General features: G+C 41.6%; 2 protein-coding genes across 3 annotated transcripts; one reads left to right on the top strand and one right to left on the bottom strand.

Moving 5' to 3' along the window:
- Positions 1–378: 378 nt before the first annotated feature.
- Positions 379–14,354, top strand: aebp1a (AE binding protein 1a). Its single transcript, XM_058616680.1, has 20 exons — positions 379–931; positions 3,933–4,178; positions 4,553–4,612; positions 5,375–5,440; positions 5,971–6,030; positions 6,148–6,207; positions 7,151–7,228; positions 7,456–7,565; positions 7,673–7,812; positions 8,201–8,285; positions 8,357–8,501; positions 9,050–9,129; positions 9,215–9,338; positions 9,715–9,911; positions 10,294–10,467; positions 10,564–10,689; positions 10,769–11,015; positions 11,196–11,335; positions 12,541–12,640; positions 12,732–14,354. The coding sequence occupies exons 1-20, from the start codon at positions 679–681 to the stop codon at positions 13,310–13,312; spliced, it is 3,072 nt and encodes a 1,023-aa protein (XP_058472663.1). The 5' UTR covers positions 379–678; the 3' UTR covers positions 13,313–14,354.
- A 132-nt stretch (positions 14,355–14,486) lies between these two features.
- ddx56 (DEAD (Asp-Glu-Ala-Asp) box helicase 56) lies at positions 14,487–24,186 on the bottom strand. Of its 2 annotated transcripts, XM_058616683.1 has the most exons (14): positions 24,043–24,186; positions 22,934–23,095; positions 21,702–21,856; positions 21,282–21,452; positions 20,892–20,982; positions 20,543–20,784; positions 17,281–17,424; positions 16,920–17,033; positions 16,741–16,835; positions 15,929–16,002; positions 15,705–15,794; positions 15,396–15,501; positions 15,200–15,303; positions 14,487–14,891 (listed from the first exon to the last, which is right to left on the bottom strand). In XM_058616683.1, the coding sequence occupies exons 1-14, from the start codon at positions 24,097–24,099 to the stop codon at positions 14,808–14,810; spliced, it is 1,689 nt and encodes a 562-aa protein (XP_058472666.1). In that variant the 5' UTR covers positions 24,100–24,186; the 3' UTR covers positions 14,487–14,807. The 2 variants fall into 2 exon arrangements, with proteins under 2 accessions (XP_058472666.1, XP_058472665.1); XM_058616682.1 differs by lacking the exons at positions 20,892–20,982; positions 21,282–21,452; positions 21,702–21,856; positions 22,934–23,095; positions 24,043–24,186 and adding an exon at positions 18,576–19,842 and having other exon boundaries at positions 20,543–20,659.
- Positions 24,187–24,510: the final 324 nt, after the last annotated feature.

The raw sequence follows: 24,510 nt of genomic DNA, 5'->3' as shown, positions 1-24,510 counted from the left end.
TATAACAATCGTTTGTTATTCTCACTTATGTCCAAAGGCATGCAGCAGTCCTCATGTTTTTGTTGTGAAGGAGAAATTGTTTCTCATGTCTTTATCTTTCCAAATGTGTCTGAACACAAACCTCTCTGTGGCTGAACAATCACTCAGCTCCTCTCTGCTCTAGTCCTCGTGCAAACAACTACTAACGACAGTGAAACGTCCTAAAATGTTCCTCCTTCCTTTCTTCATGTCTCTCCTCCTTCACAAGTAGGAATGTCACATGTGGCAGATGCTCCTCCCCTTCACTCAGAGACGGGTGAGGGGAAAAGGGGGTGAAGGGCCATGAAGGAGAGTTTCTCTTCAAGGGGAGGAGGAGGGAGCAGGGAGCAGGGAGGTGTGTCTGCTGTTGTTGAAAATCCACACCAGACAGATGCATTTCCTCTGCTGCGGCTCTGCCAGGACTCCACTTTAAAAACTTCCAGCCTCCATCTGAGAGGAAGAAGCTTTCCAGACCTCCTCAGCACAAACTCATCCTTTTGTTCTCTTCCACAACACATCCCTCTCATGTCCTCTGAGACGTGGGACAGTTGACGCTGTGCATGTGCAGGTCAGATGTTGGAGTCCACAGTTACTTTTACGACGACAGTTTGAGAATCAAAGCTCTTCCTGGAGTCTCAGTCTAGTGTTGGCGTGGATCAGATGAGGGCTGATGTGCTGATCATCTGGGTCAGTTTGACCCTGTGCTGCACACTGGTCTGTGCAGGAGAAGAGCTCGATGGACACAGACTCTCCAGTGATCAGGTTCAGGTGAGAGAAACCAGAGGACGGGTCAAACACCGGAGACCAGAGGAGGATGGAGGTGATGTTCGGATGTCAGATGAGCCTGCTGAAGTGGCAGAAGCAGACAAGACAAAGCCAAAGAAGAAGAAAACCCCCGAGGAGATAGAAGCAGGTAAGAAGGAGCTTCAAGAAACGCTGTCAGGTGTGATGAATCCTCAGTCTTCAGTTTGAACAATGCTGCTCTGTCTTTAATTTGAACTATTTATGGCTATGACTGAACAAGTATGAATGTGATTTCTCTTGACCTTTGCTGGCTTCAGCTCATCTGCGCTGAAGCCAGGACGCTGAGTATACACAGACAGGAAAGGCTACAATCAGTCTTTACTCAGTCGTGCAGAGATTTCCTTCCCTCTCAGAAGTCTCTTTAGCTGCATAAAGTCTCTGTATTTGAAGAAGCAGAAGAGCAGCTGGGTCTGGGCTCTGGTTTTTTTTTAAAAATACCTCAGTGATTCATATCTACGGGACAGATGATTCAGTCAGTGGGCTGACATTTTCTTGGCAGATGCCGATACTTTGCACGAGAAGTTGTACTCACAACCTGTTAAACATTCTCTGGAAAAAGTGATCAAATAAATAAACTTTTAATGTGAGAGTGGCGTCTGTGCCTCAATTATTTCTGTGAAGAAAAGTCTGAGCAACAGCAGAAATATTTCCACTACAATTTCCCATAAGTAAGCACACGGGATTTACGAGAGGCCCACTCTCAGTCATAGTGATGTTCTCAATGTTAACTTTCCACTGCATGAAGCAAAACCACAAGCTTAGTAGCCAGAGGTTTTCATGTGTGGCGGATTTGTGTTACATAAAAGGCCATAATTAGGTAAACTTGAAACCAGAAACAATTTTTCATCTCTTTGTTTAGTCAAGGAAGGCTTTGCTGAGTGTGCATCTTTTTTGTACTGTCATATTTTTACCTTCTCTGGTCTTAAAGAGAACATTTGTTGAGTTTTTGTCATGTAAATTATATTATCCACCAAGAACCGTGGTGGTACGTGTGGATGGAGTTGGTGGTGCACTTTTATTTTGGTTGAGCGACAAATAATAAGATTGTCACCCTGGAAACTTTAGATTATGTGAGGAATCCCGCTGGTACGCACACATGGACAATTCAGCGCTCAAGGAATACTGTGTAATACAGAAGAGTGGAAAGTCTCTAAGAAGACCAAGTACACATGTGTGGACCCTTGTTAGAGTATGAATGCAACCACATGTATTTCAAATGCAACAGTTGACTCTCTCCAATCTCTAAAACTCTCATGTTAATATTGATATGTGACTAGTTGCATTGCCATACAACTCTTTTATATATATATATATATATATATATTCTCTCTATATATTAATTAATATTGTTAATATTTGTTTAGGTTTCTTTGCAGCATAGGCAGTCCTGGTGATGCTGGAGTTGCGCATTTTCCACCAAAGGGACTTGCACTGCAAAAGCTGATTTTCTGAGTTGTTGAAAATTGTTCATATTTGATTCAGAAAAATAAAATACAAATCTTAGCTAGCAAGTTTTGCACTAGAAAAGTGATCAAACTTTATGAAAGAAAAAAATCTAACTCTGTCTCATTAAGATATATGAGCTATGTTTAGTTTCTAGTAACAAGGTAAAACAACGGCAAATTAATTCTTAGCATTAATTTTTTCCTGTCACAAATCATTCTTTCTTATCATTCTTAGTTACGGTGTAAATTGTTCAAGTCAGCTAAATTTAAAAAAGGAACGATGAGGTAAGATGACTTTAACAATTTATACCTTAAATCTAAGGATAATAATTAGTGAGGGGGAAAAAGTCACGCTCAGATTTGCCTTCCTTGAACAAGATTGTTTTAGCTTGTTTGAAGTTTTTGTTTTGTGTTATATCTTAACGAGACAAAGTTACTCATATTTTTTACGGAATTAGATTATTTTTCCCGTGCAAAACTTTTCTTTTTAGGCAAAAAAAGCTTGAACAATGTCCCAGGAACAAGGCTTTTTAACTTTCTTGAAAACCCTTATTTTGCAGAGTAATGAGACTTTGAGAACATTTGAGTCCTTGGGGACAGGCTGTGTCCAACTATGACTGCATGTTAACATCACACTCTATTTGGCCAAAAAATAAAACAATTGTGTTGGAACCATAACTGTGACGGAGGAAAAAACTGAAAGTCATTGAAAGTGAGAGTTTTGGATGTGGGGCATTAAACATGTCAAATACTTGTGTGTTATGCCAAGAAAAGGTGACTGAGGCCAGTGAATCATAGCCACACAGTACACCCTGGATGAGTAATGGATTGTTGTGTTTAAGCACCAGTGGAACATCAGGAAGTATGTCCAGCAGAGGCAAACAAGCCGCCCTCTGTGACTGTGTTGGAGTCTGATGATGGTTCTGGAACAAGGAAAGATCAAAAACACCAAACAAACTGTCAACTGTCTGTAATATTCTGCATAGTTTTAATGTGAACCCACCTACCTCCTACTTTCAAGTTCATAAGAAGGTGTAATGGCAAACGCCTCTGCATCTCTGCACGTCTGGAAACACTTAACGGCCTGTTTGCTTGTTTGTTTCGTCCCTTTAAACTCAAGAAAACATTATATAGTCTGGAAGGGCATATACACTCTTATTTCTTATATAATCATTCTGTCATGTTCGCTGCAGAGTGTTGTGGGAGGAACATCCGGCTGATGATTGTGATATTTTGAGTTGCCTTGTTCTTTTTCTATGTATTTGTTTGGATTGCTGCATTGATTGTTTACCGAGTACATATTTGCTTTTTTGGTTGGTCCTTATTGTGTGTGGCATCGTGGCGGGAGATTAAAGTTACATGTTGGATCACTCTAACATATTGTTAGGCTCTGGCTTCAATGGCACCCAGAACTTAGTCAGACCGTTATAGTCCTGCATCAGGTCCTGTTGACCTTACATGAGTTTCAGTTTTCACTGGCAAGTTTTAACGTAAAAAACTGCAGATAAACATTTCACAATAAAAGAGCATAGAACTCTAAATGATAAAATGTTTAGGATAAAAGCCTTTAAGTCGCTTTAATGTGCACACTAACTCTTTCAAAGATGTATGACGGCACTATACTGCTTTCAAATAACTGCCATGTTTTCCTCTTTTCACCTCCAGCCAGAGCAAAGAAAGTCGCAGAGAAGGAGGCCAAAGCTAAGAAGCAGAAAGCTCCAAAGCCTACCAAAAAGCCCAAGCCCCCCAAACCCACTAAGAAACCCAAACCACCAAAACCCAGCAAGAAGCCAAAGGTGCCCAAACCTACCAAGAAACCAAATCCAACGACGACAGTGCTGCCACAGACCAAATCTCCTCCTCTGGAGAAGGAAGAGGAGAAACTGCCGCTTGAACTGGACTGGGACACTCGTATGTACACTCTCCATTCACTGGTTTAGCAAAGAGATCATTATTTTATAAGTGACTTAAAGTAAAAAGACTGCATTTCATGAAACCTTGATGTTGGATGTTGGATGAAGATTATAGAGGATATCACGAGATCTTGATGCAATTAAAAAACATAATATTTCTGTTTTAGGAAATGTGTAAAATGGGTCAAATCTGACTGAACACTGGAGAAAGGTTAAATGTTTCTTCAGAGGGAAATAATATAGTTTTACTTTAATGACATGATAAAGATTCATAAATCACAAGAATATAAATGTTGATCTTACACAGTCTCTGTCCATGTTGGTTTGAGAGATGAATTCCTGCACATTAACTGTGTCACTTCATCCCCACAGTCTTTCGACCTGTGACCCCAGTGGGGCCCGGATGGGAAGAGCCTGTTGAACCAGACTTGGGTAAGAGTGAACTGGTTTCCATGACTACGCTCTTAAAGTGACAAAAACCTATACCTGCTTAAGTTTAAGATATCTCATGAATATCATTTTCCACTCAGCATTAGTCACCATTTTGTTCCTGGAAACTGACGTTTTATATAAAGTGGGATATTTCACTTTCTTCTTGCATATATGATCAATCATTTATAAGCAAGTCATTCATTAAACACTCATTTTGGTGGTTATTATTAACTAGGTTAACGTTTGCAAAATAAAGAGTCAGATTATATCCTACAGGAGGGGGTGGAGACCAAAACTAGCAAAAAGGAGCAAAAAGGAGACCGACGACCCTTACGTTGGAACACTGAACACTGACCTTTGAGAATACTTAGTGATCAAAGCCTGTGAGCTACTTCTTTTGAGTTGTTTTTGCTTAAATACCAACTTTTTATTTACTACACCTTGTCTTGCTGCCTTCAAATGCTCAAAGTACCACAAGTACTAGAGTTTAACATTGACCTTCACCACTGCTGTTCTGCTAAATTGGTCCCTCTTGTCTCTTTGATGCAGTTGAAATCTCCAACAATCAGAGCAATTGCCGTTCTTCATTAGATTAATCATTGTAATGTTTCAACAAGCAGATGAAGAGATTACTGGATGAATAAAGACTCAAATATGACAATAAACAGAAGAATATGGAGATTTTTCTTTCTTTCTTTCTTTCTTGTCGTGAGTGTTTTTCCCTCACAACGAACTCATGGTCATACGCTTTCATTCTCACAGTTCTCCCTGGTCGTCACCCTGACAGGAAACACACCACAACCACCGAGGTCATCATGTACATACCAGGTACACCCTGTTATACAAAACTGTGGCAGTCCATGATTTTATTTGACAAGCTAGGAAGCTAAAAGTAAGCTATTTAAGATTGTGTACATGGTTATTTTTGGGGGGGGGGGGGGGGGGGGGGGTTGGGTGGTGGCTGCTTGAAAAAAGTCCTTTTTAGGCACCTTTCAGATATGATTGGGTAGAGAGGTGCAGTGGCTAGACATTCTGCCTCACTGCAAGAACCAGTTTGAATCCAGATTTGATTGAGGGCATGTTTGTGTGGTGGTTTAGTGGATGGTTGTTCTCTGTATGCAGGTAAAACTGCACATGATAGAGGGGCATTTCTAATGGTGCCATGGACATGGTCCTTGTTCAGCATTGGTGGATTACTTTAGTAACTTTAGTAACTTTAGTAACTTTAGTAACCATGTCGTGCTCACCAATCAATCATTTAAGAAATGAGTCGACCACATTTAAGAGAAATAAGGTTTCTTTACATCAATGAGAGCATAATCAAACGTTTAAAAGTGCATATGCTTCTTCTGTTTCAGAGGAGACCGCCACTGTTCCATATCAATACCCCTGGTATGAAGAGTATGATTACAATGACTGTAAGTGTGCCACTGTGATCCGCTCTTATTGGATAAGCTTTATATCTACTGTTGTATTTATTTTCCATAGTCCAGTATATGCAGAGATATGACACGTGTCTGATTGTCTCTCCACAGTGGCCGCCAAGAAACAAGAAGAAGAGGAGGAGAGAGCTCGAAAGGAAAAGGCAGAAAAAGGTTTGTTTGGGTGTTCATGGAACAGCCACAAGGAGACCAACACCAACAGTCTTCTAAAGCTGTGTTTCACTTCAGGAACCTCCTGTTTGGAGTTAGCCTCAGGTGTTGTCATTGAAGGTCTACTCACTTAACGCCTCACTTTACTCATGTGCACTCGTACTTATTTACCTGGACAGAAGAATTCCTGCTCACTTTAAAGTTCTGGGCCTTTTTTAATGTCACACATTCAGAGTGTTGTTGACTTTTCTTGTTTATTAAAATGAAATGGTGCTGCCGTGTGAAATGTTTTGACTGTTTCCCCTCATTAGTTTCTTTGCATTGCGCTTGATAAGCATGGGAGGGTTTTGCATCCACATTATTTGCACTTGGGTTTGGTCCAGTGTGCAAAGACCTTCAGAACAACACATGCTTTCACGTCAGTGTCTCTCATGACACCAGAAAAAGGCTCTATATTTGTCCCCAGTCAGTTTTTTGAAAAGTGATTGTGACTTCCTAAAGTTTAGTTTTACTTGGTTTTGGTCTTTTGGATACATTTATTTAAAATTAGGAAATGCAGATCTACACTGGAATGTGTTTATTTAATGTCGTCATTAATAAGTAGGATAGAAATGAAATAGACGGATGTTATAGGAGGTAAAAACATGTCTCTTCAACGTCCTGCTGCAGTTGTTGTATAAAGTTTGGGACAGCAGCTGTGCGATGTCATAATGATATCAGAAGACAGAAGAATTCACTGTTGTGCAACATTCTGCTTTCATTATCTTGTATTTTCAGTTCAAATCAAACACAACAGCAGGAAAAATCCTCTCAGACAGGCTGTAGACGCGAGGTGCACAGTATGGAAATGTTTTGTGTGGCGATGGTCGTGGTGTCCGTGTGGAGAACAAGGATAACGTAAAAACACTAACTGACGCACGTTGTTTTTCCATCCATTCACCGAAAGCCGAGCGACTGAGGAAGCAGTGGGAGGAAGAGGAGGAGGAGAGGCTGAGGCTCATGTCTGTGCCTGTGGAACCAAAGAGTAAGACGTGTTTTTAATTCCCAATATTAAATACCAAAGCAAGTCGGGGATGTATTTTTAAAGGATAAGATTTTTGCCACGTCCACATGAAAACTGAGAAATAGACAATACGTGTCGTGTGTTTAAGAAATGAATCATTTCACCTGAGGAAAGAATGTGGTTGTCAGCGCTATGATCAAGTGTTTTCAAAACTCTGTGTGACGCAGTGTGTTCATGTGACTCCTCAGAGTGTCCCCCACTGGGTTTGGAATCTCACCGCGTGGAGGACGACCAGCTGCGAGCCTCCTCTCAGTCTCACTATGGCTTCACAGCTCAGAGAGGACGACTCAACATGCAGGTAAAAGCTCTGGGCATTAAAGCTCTACTACGCCCATCCAACAGGTTTTGTGTGTGTGAGTTAAAGGCCGTGTGTGTGTGTGTGTGTGTGTGTGCGCTCACACGCAGGGTACGGACGATGACGACGATCTGTTCGGCGGCGCGTGGTGTGCAGAAACGGAGGAGCGTAACCATTGGTTTGAGGTGGATGCGCGGCGAGAGGTGGAGTTCACCGGGGTCATCAGTCAGGGAAGAAACTCAGAGCAACAGTGAGTCGCTCTGTAACTTCACCAACACTAAAGCTCACCTAAGAAAATCTATGCCAGCTTAAGAATATGTTCACTGCTTCATCTCATGTTTAGACTTTTCTGACTGGAAACTGTTCAGTTAGTAAACCACTCACTCTCCCGCACCAAAGTCACAAAATGAACACATTTAAAATGATTGATGGGAGTAGCAGTGGCTCAACGAGTGCTGTCCTCCTCTGTGGACTCTGCTGCAGAACATTAGTTTTCAGGCCGTCTAACAAATAGATAAAGAGTTTTATTTATTATTTCAAGTCTACAATTGAATAAAGAAAAGTGTGCAGTTATTTGTAGAGTGAGCTTTTATACAAGTCAATAAAAACTTTGAAAAGTTGTGTCATTTTCTTCCCAGTGAGGATTTTGTGTCGTCGTACTACGTGTCCTTCAGTAACGACAGCCATGACTGGACTGTACTTCACGACGGTTACGCTGAATGGGTGAGTGGACGTTTGAGGAAAAGAGGAAAATAAAGATTCTGCTGTTTAACGACTGTGAACGACTCCCACAGCTTTTCTATGGAAACGTGGACAAGGACACGCCGGTGATGAACCTGTTTACCATCCCTGTGGTGGCGCGTTACATCCGCATCCTGCCTCAGAGCTGGAACGGCAGCCTGTGTCTCAGAGCTGAGATCCTGGCCTGTCAGTTCCCCAGTGAGTATCACAGCACACTCCAACACAGGTTTCTTTCAAATGTGCAACATAGAGTGTCTTAGATCCTTTATTTCAGCACAGCCTATAGGCAATCTGATGAAAAAAAATCATAATTTTTACTTTATAATAACTATAGAAACACACATGAGCAAAAAGTCCTCAAAATGTTTCAAATCAGATTGAATTTGTGAGATTTGTGAACACGTCACAGTTCAAAAAGGAAAGAAAAACGCTCCATTTTGTGAATTATTGCTACTTTACATCACTACTAAAAATGTAGTGATGAGTTTGACTCACCAACAAAAAAAAACTGCATTGTTTAAAGCCTGAATATGTTAATATGACCTTTAAACACACACACACCAGGACGTCCATATAAGGAGTTGCACTACGGTTAAAGGTTAAAATACATAACTCTCAATATTCTCTACATTTATTGATATTTAATGACTAAAATTCAATCATATTTTAGCATCCACAGTCATTTCTCATCAAACTCTGTATTGATGTCATCATAATAACTTGAGTGAGTGTGTTGCTTCTTTCAGCCATTTATCAAAGTGAAAATGAAGTGAACTCAACAGACGACCTGGACTTCAGACACCACAATTATAAGGAGATGAGACAGGTCGGTATACAGGTGATAAATACACCAGTTATTGTCCTGAACAACAATGTGACCCATCTGTTCTCGTCTCCTTCGTCTCCTCCAGATGATGAAGACGATAAATGAAGAGTGTCCCAACATCACCAGGATTTACAACATCGGCAAAAGCTCTCAGGGCCTGAAGATGTATGCTATGGAGATCTCTGACAACCCAGGAGAACATGAGACAGGTGAGTGACAGACAGCTGATGTTCTATTATAATAATAATAATACTAATAACTCCTTACATTTCAGTCCTCCGCACCTTGTGCGCTCGGACTCTAATAATATTCATTGATAAATATAGCTGTGTGTCATCTGCATAACAATGAAAGTGTATGTTGTGCTTTCTAATAATGTTCCCAGTCACCGTCTCAGCCGTTGTAGGACCTGAATTTACAGTTTATTCATACTGAAGTGTATGAATAAACTGTAATATTGTTCAGTAAAGTAAATTTTTCAATTCATCATCTTTCCTTAAAGTAAAACATTATCTTATAACTGAATACAATACATCGTCCTTTTTAGTGCCAGTAAAGGTTTCTGTCCCGTTGCGTCGTCACCAGGTGAACCGGAGTTCCGATACACCGCTGGTCTCCATGGTAACGAGGCACTGGGCCGAGAGCTTCTCCTCCTGCTGATGCAGTTTCTGTGCAAAGAGTACAACGACGACAACCCCAGAGTGCGCCGCCTGGTGGACGGCGTGAGAATACACCTGGTGCCCTCACTCAACCCCGACGCTTACGAGCTGGCCTTTGAAATGGTGAGATGAGCCTGGTGCCGCCGCATGGTTACATGTGACCAACGGCTTTTACATTTACATGACATCAATGTTTAAAAATATGAATTATTATATGAAAATTGACGTCACTTATTCAGTGTAATGGTCACGTTGGGTTCCACGACCTCTGGAGTTCAGTTTTCAAACAGAAGCTTTTTTTTTTTACAACAGTGAGGTAAAAGTGGTAGAGAATGTACGGATGTTTACGGTGGTGTCCTAAAAATATGCAACTCTAAGAGCAGCTCTGTAGAGGAAACGTTGAAAGTCTGAGAGTTTGAGTTTTAGAATACATATTCAGTAAATGAGTTACTGGCCTAAAATGTCAGGATAGACCTGATTCAAGTCCCCGTTTCTGTCCAATCAGGGCTCAGAGATGGGGAACTGGGCACTGGGCCACTGGACCGAAGAGGGTTACGACATTTTCCAGAATTTCCCAGACCTCAACAGCATCCTGTGGGGCGCGGAGGACAGAGGCTGGGTTCCTCGTATCGTGCCCAACCATCACATTCCCCTCCCAGAAAACCATCTTAACTCCTCTGTGAGTTTGTTGTCAAAGAATCCCCAGCAATGTTTTAACATTCATGTATTCATTCAGTTCTGTTCTGTTCTGTTCTGGTCTGGTCTGGTCTCACAGATGGCCACTGAGACCAAAGCCATCATTTCTTGGATGCAGCGCAACCCATTTGTGCTTGGAGCTAATTTACAAGGAGGAGAAAAACTGGTCGCATACCCTTTCGACATGCAGCGCCCGCCAGTTTCAGTAAGACCATGTCATCATAATCTTTAAATGTACCAGGAACCGAGCACGTGTATAATAACGCCGCATTGCCCTGATTAAGTTAAACGACAACAGGCGATGGAGGAGCAACGGCGACATGAACGAGGAGACGTGGGCTCGCATTCAGCGGCAGAATGAGGGAGCGCCGAGGGAGACGCCGGACGACACCATGTTCCGATGGTTGGCCATGTCGTACGCCCACAGCCACCTGACCATGACTGAGACCTACCGAGGCTCCTGCCACGGCGATGATGTCACGGGGGGGCAGGGAATCGTCAACAGAGCCTCCTGGAAGCCGATGGTCGGCAGTAAGTGTTGAAACACAGGCTACATTCATAAGGTTCTTAACAGCTGAGCCATATGAAAGGACTGGATCTGTAAATGAGCAATTTTCCACATTGATGTTTCTCGTTAGTGAGCAATCGACTCCGAACCCGTTTGTGTCACTTCAATCCTTTTGTTAAACTCTGTGTCCCACTGTCTCTCAGGTATGAATGATTTCAGCTACCTGCACACCAACTGCTTTGAGCTTTCCGTATTTTTGGGCTGTGACAAGTTTCCCCATGAGAGTGAACTTCCCCTGGAGTGGGAGAACAACCGCGAGGCTCTGCTGTCCTTTATTGAACAAGTGAGAATGGGAGGAGATAATTGAATGTTTCCCTTCCAGCAGGTTCACGTTACTGTGGTCAGAATACATTTAATGTTGATTTACATACGTTACTCTGTAATATCATCGCCAAATATTTAGTCTTGATTTTAGTACTGTGATGAAGAAAGTGAGGCAACTGAAACTTATGACCTAATATTTAGGATTGCAAATATTGTGCAAGAGTCTCCAAACACGACAAAAGTCTCCAATATAACACCAGAAAAAGTCGCTAGATTTGTCGCTAGTCGCTTTTGACAAAAAAAGTCGCTAGATTTGTCGCTAGTCGCTTTTGACAAAAAAAGTCGCTAAATTTGTCGCCAGTCGCTTTTGACAAAAAAAGACGCTAGATTTGTCGCTAGTCGCTTTTGACAAAAAAAGTCGCTGGATTTGTTGCTTTTGACAAAAAAAGTCGCTAGATTTGTCACTAGTCGCTTTTGACAAAAAAAGTCGCTAGTCGCTTTTGACAAAAAAAGTCGCTAAATTTGTCGCCAGTCGCTTTTGACAAAAAAAGACGCTAGATTTGTCGCTAGTCGCTTTTGACAAAAAAAGTCGCTGGATTTGTTGCTTTTGACAAAAAAAGTCGCTAGATTTGTCACTAGTCGCTTTTGACAAAAAAAGTCGCTAGTCGCTTTTGACAAAAAAAGTCGCTAAATTTGTCGCCAGTCGCTTTTGACAAAAAAAGTCGCTGGATTTGTTGCTTTTGACAAAAAAAGACGCTAGATTTGTCGCTAGTCGCTTTTGACAAAAAGTCACTAGATTTGTCACTAGTTGCTTTTGACAAAAAAAGTCGCTAGATTTGTCGCTAGTCGCTTTTGACAAAAAAAGTCGCTAGATTTGTCACTAGTTGCTTTTGACAAAAAAAGTCGCTAAATTTGTCGCTAGTCGCTTTTGACAAAAAAAAGTCGCTAGATTTGTCGCTAGTCGCTTTTGACAAAAAAAGTCGCTAGATTTGTCGCTAGTTGCTTTTGACAAAAAAAGTCGCTAGATTTGTCGCTAGTCGCTTTTGACAAAAAAAGTCGTTAGGAGTTGGAAAGTTGCCAGATTTAGCGACAAATTCACCAAGTTGCATTACAAGACGTGTATGAATCAAAAAGTGACACTCAAACATAAATTCAAACATTAAAGATCCAGTGCATAACATCTGTCTGTCACCACCTGAGGAATTCTTTTACATGACTTTGCAGGTACATCGAGGGATAAAGGGAGTAGTGAGAGACGTGGAGGGAAATCCGCTGCCCAACGTCACAATATCTGTGGAGGGAATACGCCATGATGTCACAACTGGTATGTCCAGAAATGCTTCATTTAAAAGGTTTTTGTATTTGAATGAAAATCCAGATCCTCGCCCGTGAGCTCCCTACAAATGTCATTTTAGCTGCAGGTGGTGATTATTGGCGACTCCTGAATCCAGGGGAGTACAAGGTGACGGCCAAAGCTGAGGGCTACACGCCTCAGACCAGACTCTGCATGGTGGGTTATGACGCCGGAGCGACTCCATGTGGATTCGCTTTGGCCAGATCCAACTGGGACCGCATCAAACAGATCATGGCGCTGAATGGCAACAGGCCCATTCGACTGGTCCCCAAAGCGAATGTCGTGAAAACAACCGTGGCCAGCGCCGTGGGAGTGGGCACCACTGATCCCGGGACAGAGAGTCACGCCAGCTCCCAGAATGCAGAGCGACTGAGGCGGCTCAAGCTCATGCGTCTCCGCAGACTGCGTCAGCAGAGATTAAGAGGCCGCTCGAGTACGACTACTACTCCTACTACGACCACCACCACCACCACTACGACGACAACCACCACCACAACTCTGCCACCAGAAACAGAGAAAACAACGTCCTGGTACGACTCGTGGTTTCCCGTGGACGACTGGTCGACCGAGAACCCGTTTGACAGCATCATCTTTGACTCCGTGCCCACGCAGGACTATCCCTTTGAATTCACCATCGATTGATCGCTGCACTGTACGAGTCATGTGACACACAAAGACCTTACTCGCCACTATGTGATGCTGCAACAACATCACAGCTTTATAACGCTTTGGGTTCACATTTGAGCAGAGTAGAAACACGATACTGACCGCAGACCGGATATAAAAAGTGCACGTAGTCTTCTGTTTTGCAGTGTGAGGTTAGAAAGGATGAAGCAGCTTATTGTTGCAAATATAATGCTTGAAAGGAAGTCTGAGGGAAAGTCTACAGCCATGTTTCCACCAATTGGAACGGTTCAGTTTGGTTTGGTACAGTACGGTACACCCTTCCCTTTCAAAGCGGCGTCAGCTTTGCACGCGATCGACTACGTTGACATTTTATACACAGTCTGTGGAACTGACAGTTACGCACAGAGCAGCAGCACGAGCACAGACGTCAGTAACAAAAGACTCACCATATAAAAGCGACACTAGCGATATATTACAGTCAGATACAGTGATTTACATCAATCTAGTTGTTAATAACACATTTGTAGTGATGCATTAACCACCTAGTTATAAAAACTCAATGAGAGCAGACACATGCAACCCTCTCTATCATCCTGGTCACATGGTGGTGGTCTCTCTTCACATCATTAATTGTAAAATGTAGGGTTTATAGATTGTTTAGGACTTTTCATTTTTCCAGTATTCCAATATGACCAGTATCAGTTAATCCCTAATCTAACGGACGTGTCTGCTGCTTTGTGTCTTCATCAGATAACCTTCTGTGTGTCAGTGCCTCACTTAGAACCACCTCAAAAGTCTAGAAGACATTTTTGATTTTTAGAACAGATGTGGAGCAGAAAGCCTCTGTTGAGCAGAGACTAGAAGGCTCATGTTTATTTGGGTTTCTGTTCAGTCAAACAAACTAAATATGACAACAATACAAACATGACACTCTTCCATAAGAAATCCATGTACATGGCATCTTTCTTTAATAGCTTCATGATGTGATGGCTGGTCACAGTTAAACTGAATCAATGTAGTGTTGAATGCATTTTATTAAAATAGTTATTTTCTAAAATATCTGTCCTTTTATGTGATTTAATGTTCCTGATGAAGGATTAAATTCTGCCTGATAATCGGATTATATTACGGTCATTCAGAGATGAATGACAGCCTGCAACTCTGATCCAAACACTCAAGACTCTCTTCATTTTCTTTACTTTGTTTTAATACAAATATTACACAGACATAAATTGTACTGCTGGTGAGACAGTAGGTATTATTACTGTAATTCTCAGTCTCCGCTCACGTTTCACATCAACACGTAAGGATTTGACAGAAATCCTTGTTCAAACTTGATATTCCTTATATTTCCTACTCCGTCCACACAAGTCAGTATAAGTCCATTTAGTCAGTGTCCTGTTGAGCATGTGGAGCAAAGTCCACACAGCTGATATTCGTCTCACCTGGGGGACAACACGGAGACCACGCTCTGTCCTCTGCACAGCTGAGAGAGACAGTGCTGCAGCAGCTATGACTTGCTGGTGTTGCCTTTCCTGCCTCTGCCTCCGCTGTATCTGAAGCTCTTCAGTGGGTTTGCCCCCTTGATGTTCTTCTACAGAGAGAAAATCGATTATTGGATTGCTTCAGTCAAACTACTAATGCAGCATTTGTGAAAAACTTTGTTTGTTTGTGGTTTGTGTTTGTGTTTGTTTGTACTTTTTTCAGCCCTACACAGTACATCACATTTTATTTTAAAACACAAATGATGACATTTTAAGTACTAGAGCAACAACAGATGTCACGATTACTTGATTTAACAATTAATGATTTTACACATTCATAGTGTTGTGAAATAAATTAAAGCTCATTGCAAAAAGTACAACCCTCAGTCTATGACACACATGTCAATTTGAGTCTCACCTTAAAACTGGTCTTAACGACCCCTTCAGGTTTTGGCGTTTCCTTCCTCTTCCTCCTCCTCCTGCTGGACATTGGATTGACCACGCCCCTCAGCGACTCAGGAACTGGAGGAGTAAGTGATGATAAGTCACTCAGACAACTTTGCAGCAATGATACTGTGCAGTGTAGTGTGTGTGTGTGTGTGTGTGTGTCTCACTGAGGTACTCGGGGACGTTCCTCAGGTGAGGTTTGACGACAGCAGGATGGAGGTCTTTGTCGTGTCTGAGCAGCTGCAGATCTCTGGGATTATCCTCGAAATATGTCTGAGCAGAAACATGCCATCAGTTACAAACTCATACTGCACTGAAACAGTTACTCCATTACTGAATTAAATGCACAAGAATCGTTGTCATTTAGAAATGAGGTCACGTGTAGTTGTGAATCGAGATTGTGATTTTGGAACGATTTATCGTGCATCCCTACACAGATTATACTGCATAAAGTCAGATTAGTCACCGCCACTCACCTTGAGTTTTTCAGAATTAAGCAGCTCCTGTTTAATCTCCTTCAGCCTGGCCTCCCTCACCGCCTGCTTCGTCACTGAACGCATGGCGTCCTACGACAAAACAAAGTAAAACAAAGTAAAACAAAGTTAACAGTCCCGAAAAGCTCAAATTAAACTTTGATCATAACATACGACTAATAATGAAATGATGACGTGTGTGTGTGTGTGTGTGTGAGGACACTTACCCTGCACCTGTACCTGAAGCCTTCGATCTCCTCCATTTTAAACTCGTAAGGTTTCAGGACAGAATCAGCATTATCTAAATAAAAAACAGATGAACAGAAACATCTCCTGATTATCACTGTTTGCTTACAGAGCAGCAGGAAAGTCACTGGTGAAGCTTTTTCTCTTTTAAAACCTTTGGTCAGAGCCATGTCAGCATTACTAATCAAAGAAAAAAGCCTTCATTTTCATTATATATCTTTTGATCTCTTAGAGGCTTTGATATATTTTGTGAGCACACATGGAGTAAATATTTTTCTTTTTATTGTCGGCTAATTGAATTTTGTGTTTTCGGTTCAGTTACGGAGAATCCCGAGTATGAGCAGGTGTGTGTTTTAAAAACTGACCTGTGGGACAGACGTGATATTCACCTGTCAATGCTTCTTTAAAAATAAGGCAGTGGGGAATGAAGTAAACACACCAAGCATTCTCAGGTCAGTCGTCACGCCCACCCTGGGGTTTGTTTCCTCCAGTGTTCACTCATGTGTGATAACTCGCATCACTTAAAAGCACAGTATGTAAATTCTGCTTCTCTTAATCAAAACAATGACAAACAACCTGACATGACGACATCAGAAGCAGCTTAGGATCGAGGGAATTGTTACCAGCACTGCTGAAGAAAATCTATGACTGTGACTTGTGTGGTTAAAGCAGAGATGAGTAAAGTGGATGACAACAGGAATTACCTTGAGCAGAAATAAAGACGTAATACAGACAGAAATGTTGCCCATTATATGTTTAAAGTAAAAACAAAAATAGAATCCTCCTCCGTTACCTCCTGTGAGAGCCTCATCCACTTCAGACAGTAAAGCCAGCTCAGTGTGGGAGATGAACGATAGAGCAGTGCCTGGGTTGTCTGCTCTCGCCGTTCTGCAACATCAAACAAATACTGACCATGAGCGACGAGGAACCAGAAGCTGCAGCAAGTGCGACTGAAGTGCAAACACCGCTCACCTTCCAACTCTGTGAATGTACGACTCCACAGTGGTGGGGAAATCAAAGTTGATGACACTGGCAACATTTTGGAAATCGACACCTCTGGAGACTCCATACTCATTGTCCTTAGCTCTTAAAAACAACAACATAACAAAAACACAGTCACGTCAACAGGAGACTTTAAATCACTTGTGTAAAAGTGCAGCAACACGTGGAGATACTTTGATTTTATTTTACTTTGCTGCTTTATTACTCTATGTTTATGGCTGCATAATTACTTAATAACAATGACTAGGCCTATTCACACATTATACAACAAACATTGATGACAATAGTGCTGAATAATAATAATATAATAAGTTGAACTCGGGAGACTCACTTTCCTCCTTTCTCTGTGTTCTTCTTCTTCTTCCCTTTGCCTGCGGTCGTCTGTGGAGCTGCAGTGGGATCAGCCAGACTCTGTTCATCTGTGGCAATGATGTAGTTGTAAAATCCCTGGTTAAACTGGGTGATGATGTGACACCTGCAGGGAGAAAAAAAATAAAAAGCTAATGAGTGTTTACTTTAGAGTACAGGGGAAGATTTTCTGCTGCTTAATTTGGAATGTTAGTTCAATGAGAGAAGACTCTAAGCAGTACGACCAGATTCTGATTTCAGTTCAGCCTACAAGATTATCAGGCTGATCATTTGGTTGCTGAGATTTGAAAGTCACAGCCAATCATCCATAACTGCCTCTTGATCCACAGTCACTGCTAATAATACACTCACTAAGTGTGAAATAATCAAAGACACATTTCCACTGGTCCATCAATGAGAAGACGAGGGAGATGGACCAGACAGAAATCACCGCTCTGCTTCAACCTGTAGACAAACTCAGCCAAACCAACAGTTTGTGTGCACGTAAAGAGAAAGATCTCAAATATTTTTGTATATATGTAGCTGTAGAAATACATAGTTGTAGTTACTGCTACCAAACTTGAGTATAAATCCTGACCCTGACTTTACTCTTGAGCCAAGTAGCAAATTAGCCTATAAGAGGATTCTAATCACAGAGTAAGACAATAAAAAGTAACTTGACCAATACACCACGTGAACCAGCTGTCAATCACATTTTAATTGAGTAGGTCATCTTCCTAATTTGGCAAAATGGAGACATTTGACAGGAATGCTGATGTAATTTTGCTCCATATTACATATACAGTTTTGTTTTGATAAGAAAGTAATAAGTGGTCAGTTTATCCACATAAAGTACGTTAGTATGGAGCCAATATTATAGCAGTTCCACCTGCATCTGTGTAATTATATTTATATCTGGGTAATAACATTTAGAAAAGTTTCAAGTAGTACCAGGGAAAGGTTTTTGGGCCGTATCAGCCGGCCTCTGTCACCAAGAAAACATTCCTTGAGCTTTAATTCAGACGCGTTAAATATCTCTACGTGTGTGTGTGTATAATCACATCTGTAAACGTGTAAATAATCTGGATGCATTTTGAGATGTTTGACAGGATTTCTGCACTTTTTTCAAGAATACAAATAATATAAAAAAAAAGACATTTATTTTCATAGTGAATGTTACATTTTTACATATTTATTTACAATAGAATGCATTTTTGCAGCTGTGGCAGGATCTGTGATGTGACCCTTCATAAATCTGGTTGACACAGTGGAGCTTACAAGTGTTGTTGGCTCTTGAGGGCCGTGCCCTGCCGTCGTGATGCACGCACAGCTTTTCCACGCATCTGGCAGGCGTTCATCACTTGAACACTAGACCTGACATAGTGACTGTAGGGATACAGGTGGGTAATGTGGCCCAAGCTGGTGAACTGATGCTGCATCAGCTGTAGAGGTGTGATCCTTTTTGCTACGTCCAGCTGCAACATTTCTTTTAGCACGTCTACAAACATGCACACATCTTTCTTCTCTGTGTAGCGATCTGTTCCTCTGTAGCTGCTGAGGGGTCTGATGTGAAGGAGGTCATTCAGTGAGGACAAGTATGACATCTGCTTTGTCGCCGTCATCCCCGTTTCTCGTTGGAACTGCTCTGGTGTCTTGAGTTTCCAAAGATAGTTGCCGTTTCTTTGGAAAAAGCAGTCAGTTTTGCAGCCAGCGGAGAGCAGTCTGTCAGGAGGCTGACCTTGAACCTGCGTTATGTTCCTGATCACGTCATACTCACTGTTACCGAAGTAAAGCAAGTGACCGAGATACAGGAAAGCTGCTATGCATCCAAGAGACCACATGTCTATGGTCCATGAGAGAGTTAGTCCCAAAATGACCTCTGGAGAGCGGTAAGGACGGCTCTGGACGTATGAGCCAACGGCATGACCAGACTCAGGAGCCGAAAGGCCAAAGTCAATAACCTTGACTCTAAAGGGCTCTTGTTGTTGGTTCACCAACATCACATTCTCCAACTTGAGGTCTGCGTGTATTATTTTAGCAGCCTTCAAGTGGTGAAGAGCATTGGCAAGCTGATGGACAATTGGTCTGATATGCTTCAAAGGCAGAGGATGGAATTGTCTCTCCTTCATATAGTCAAAGAGACTTCTGTCCAGGTGCTCAAACACGAGACAAATGTGTCCTTGGTCGACAAAATCCTCGTACCAACGAACAATGTTGCACCGGTCTGGGTTGAGTGATTGCAGTCTCTTCAAGGCAGCCACCTCCAGCTTAGCCTGCATATAGTTGTGATCAGTGTTCATCATCATCTTGATGGCCACAGACTTCATGTCATTGATCCTCACATACTTTGCAACAGTACCAAAGGTGCCCTGCCCCAGGAAAGACTGCACCCGGTAGCTGCAGGATTCAGAGACGAGCAAACCTCCACCGTGGACAGTTGAGTTAAAGTTGAAGGCTGTGTCAAGCTGGGCCTCCTCCTGCTGCTGCTGCTGAGAGCTCAAAACAGGCATGGTGCTGAGAAGATCTGCCAGTTCTGAAGGTGCAACTGTGGTCCAACGTTGAAGAACATTGAAATGTTTAGAATGCTCCAAGAGTCCTTTATGACCCTCCCACACGTCCTTTAATGCCTTTAATGTCTTTGATGCATGTGTGTGTGTTGGAAAAAATGACATCATGCGATGTCATGAAGGCCCCTCCCACACGTCCTTTAATGCCTTTCATGTCTTTGTGTCCTCTGTGTGTGTGTGTGTGTGTGTGTGTGTGTTTGTGTGTCTTGGAAAAAATAGGGAGAAGGAAGCATTTATCTTTCTTACCTTCTATGAGTTATTGCAAACACAATTTCCATTATCATCAGATAAAGATGTAAACTATGTTATATAGACACTGTCAGTCTTCTTACCCATGTAAGGTTCAATGCCCTATGCATCGCTAGCTAATGTTTGCACTACATAATAAGCACTAACACTGACTACACTTAAATCCAGTCATATTTGCCAGAGATAACAGCTTATGTAGGCATTAGCTCCCTAGCAAGTGCTTATTGCTAGCGATCATCTTCTCAAACAACTTGTTTTGTCCACAAATCAAAATTATTCAGTTTTAATAATTTCTTTGTTTTACGGAGTAAAGAAAGAAGAAAAAACTAACTTTTAAGAAGCTGAAAATTCAGTGTGTGTGTGTGTGTGTGTGTGTGATTGATTCACATAAACATTTCGACACCAGCATCACCTGCACTCTCCTCTTACCTGGACTGAACAGGCAGCTCAGAGTTGAGCACGCAGGCAGGAATGGCAAACTGTTCCAGGAACAGCTTCAGTCTGTAGCATCTCTCCACGGTCCCCACAAAAACCAGCGTCTTTCCCTGCACCAGTCGCAGCTTCAGCAGCGTGTAGATGAGCAGAAACTTGTCCTCCTCCTCGCACTTGATGCTGTACTGCTGGAGCTGGCTGCTGTCTGGAAGCTGAGAGCCCTGCAGTTTCAGAATCACCTGAGAACAAGCACACATCACAGGGATTCAGACCAACGTCATGGACCAAGAACACACTATATGGCAATGTACAGGAAACCTCTCTGAGGCTGTAGCAATGACATTACTGGGTTGTGAAGCAGCAGCTCCTTCAAGGCCTGAACATCTTCAGTGAAAGTGGCCGACATCAGGAACGACTGGTAGATCTTAGGCAGATGACTATGACAAAACAAACACAGCATGTTGATTTGAAAAGAAACACCCATTTTTTTTATTAAAAAAGATAATAATAGATAATAGAGGAGAAAATATAAAATATAAACAGTTCAACTTCTAGACAAAGTTACTTTTGTCAATGTGATTGTGTGCATTTATGTCTCAGTACAGGCGACAGGTGGAGACAAAGAAAGTAAAGCGAAAAACATTTCACACAGCAGCATTATAGCTTAAAACACCAAGACGAGGTATGGGAACAACATCGAGAGTCGATTAAATACCAATATTAATGCAACTCTCACCACAACAGGTTCTTCAGGTCCGCCTCAAACCCAAAAGAGAAAAGCAGGTCAGCCTCATCCACCACCAGTGTCTCCAGCGATGAATGCAGGACCAGGTTCTGGGCGGTGAGGTGAGCCAACACGCGCGATGGTGTTCCCACAACGACATCAGGCTTCTCCATTAAGATAGGTCTGTCAAGAGAGGCAACATGAAACCTCCTTTATATTTCTACAGAATAGTACAGGTTCATTTTTGATTTGACAAATGTCAAATTGATTAGCACCAAAATTAGGGGTGAACACAAACATGGTGGTGAGGTTTTTAGAAAAAGTGACAGCCCTCATACATAAATAACAATCAACAGGGCTCCAGACTGTGTGTGACTGTGACATAATGACATATTTACATATTAAAGATAAGAAGTGTTTGAGCAGACTGACCTCTGTGCTGACAGATCGGCCTTTCCTGAAATGTCAGTCACTCGCACGTCCCTTGAGCAGTACGCCGTCAGCTGCTTTATCATGGTCTGGACCTGGCGACCCAGCTCTTTGGTTGGAACCAGGATCAGAGCCCTGACGTCCTGCTCACGGACACTCTGAACATGACAACAACAACAACAACACAAGGATGAAGAATGAACAGCACAGAGACACACTCTGAAAACCGTCACTATCAACAACTTCAACAACTTTTTCGCTTTTCCATGAGACAGCCCGACATCTTTCATCTACAATGACAACGGCATAATAATGCAGGTACACCATTTCCAAGATCAATAAACCTTTATTTCTAAGAATATTTAACACTGGATGTGGAAGACATTTTACAGATCCACAATAAATGAACAAAACAACCAAAAACAATTAATAAAATGGACTCTCAGTCTCTGTTAACATAAAATGCACTTGAATAAAAACCAAACACAATCAAAACAATAAATAAAATGGATGTAAACAAAATTGCATTCATTAACAGGCAAAGCTGTCAGTTACGACCTTTGTAAGCAAAAAGTGCAAAAGAGATGCCTCAACAGGTCATATACTAAAAGCTTTTAAAGATTATTTCTCAGCATAACACTTTGTTCTTTGTTCAAATAAAGCCAAAGTGAATTGCAGCAGAGACTAGGGCTGTAAAGTCCCGGGCGACTAGTCGATTAATCAGTTGATACGTTCTGGTTCAACTCAAATTCTGATAAGTCGACTTTTTGCTGTGCACAGAGACAAATCATCTAAATATTCCTCAACAGTTGATATCGCGCTGATATCAACGTAGCATAGTATATTTTCGGAAATCATGCGCTATGATATTGCACAGATGCACAAGATGCAAAACACTTTCAGAGCTGTCATCACTCAGTTCAGTTCAGTGACTGTCAGACAGACATCTGTTCTCCAGTCATGCAGAAGTACCAAACGATTCTGTGAACAAATCTTTTTAATTATCTGAGTCTAATGATTCAGTGCACTGAAAACAACTGCTCTACAAGTCACCAGTTTGTGTGTGTGTGTACAAACTAGTACATGTAAAACAAAGACAACAGTTTCATAGAGCCAGGCTATGATGACACCACTCAATTTGAGGAGGTACTATAGTGATGGAAAACCATACCAAACCGTATAGAGTCGCACCGTGCCGTGCCATGCCATGAAACACTAACTTGAGATGCACTCACCTGTTTGGAGTTCAGGATGCGTTGAATGACAGGTACGGCATAAGCAGCAGTTTTTCCAGATCCCGTTCGAGCTCTGGCCAGAAGGTCTTTCCCCTCCAGAGCCAAGGGAATGGCCTTCTCCTGGATCAGTGTGGGTTGGGACCAACCCAGGTCTGCAACCGCCTGAATCGTGACAACAACAGGAAACAACATTTAAGAAGCTGAAACATCTGAGAGCTTGCTTTAATTATTAAAAACACTCAACAAAGTCACAGCACAAAGCAAATTTTTTCTCTGAGATCATTACTTTGTGGCCATTGTTCCTAATATGTCATAAACTTAATTAAGGCAAATCAGGGTCACATCATACAAAAGTGATATTTGGTGTAGTAGCAGAAGACAGCCTTGTAAAGCAAGCAAAACACTTAGATTTGGTAAATGTCATATTTGATTGTCTGTTGCAGAGACACACTGAGTAATGGTGGATCAATTAAAAATGGACTTCTGCATGTCTATAAATGTGTAAAGAAAATAGTGACACAGCTAAATTTGCTTGTATGCCATTGTGATATATTTGTGGTACTTGACAATTAGGTCAACATAACCAGAAAAAATGTGACACAGCTGCTTTCAAACAACTGGAAAAAACTGATTGATAATGAATCAACATAGCTGCCAGTTTATAACCATTAATATACTCAAAGTATTCGTGAAAACAACAATTGCATTTACAAATAACTGTTTTAGCAGTTCAATTCCAACTGTTTAATATCAGATATACATACTTTACACATTTATTTTGCTCTGGTTTGTATTTTTGTATGTATTAATTGTCATGTTTACATCTCTGATCCTTTTAACTATTTGCTAACACAGTTTCTGTGTTTTATTTATTGTCTGTGTGTCATTTCTATTGTGAGTTAGTCGTTGAACATGCAGACACTGTTCTGTGAACTAAGGACTGGAACACAAACTAAAACCATTGTGTTGTAACGCGTGTCGTAGTTTAGCAAACACCTGTGACGTGTTTCCGCAGCTCTTACCACTGACGCTCTTCAACATCAACATTTATTCCCTCCGTTAGTTTAGTTAAACACAGACTTTGTCCCACAGTCCCAGAGTTTTATTACCTTTAACAGACGGTCGTCTAAACCCATTTCATCAAACTGTAGCCTCTCAGCAGCCATGGTTCCTCTGAGCACCACACACACACACACACACGTGCGTCGCAGGCTTTCTACGTCATTTCCTTCTTCTTCTCCTTCTTCTTCTTTGTTTTTTTTTTTTTTTGAGGTTACGGGCGGTTGGCAAACAACGGTTTGGTGCATTACCGCCACCATCTGGTATGGATTGTTAATCTAACTCGGGGGCGTCAAACTCTTGTTAATCCGGGGGCCACAAACGGCACACTTTGATCTCAAGTTACCGGATCGGTAAAATAATAGCATGATAACTGTAATGAAGTTTCTGTTTACAAAACAAATGATGAACAAACCTCAAATATCCTGAGGAAAAACAAGTGCAATGTCAGCAATATTACCCTTTACCGCCTTGTATAAAGTACCTTAAAGGGATAAGGGATTGAGTGAGTAGTTAAG

The sequence above is a fragment of the Solea solea genome, chromosome 19 (genome assembly GCF_958295425.1).
Source record: "Solea solea chromosome 19, fSolSol10.1, whole genome shotgun sequence".
Taxonomy (NCBI): domain Eukaryota; kingdom Metazoa; phylum Chordata; class Actinopteri; order Pleuronectiformes; family Soleidae; genus Solea; species Solea solea.
Note: the sequence above shows the minus strand (reverse complement) of the source record. Positions and strands in the feature narration are given on the sequence as shown.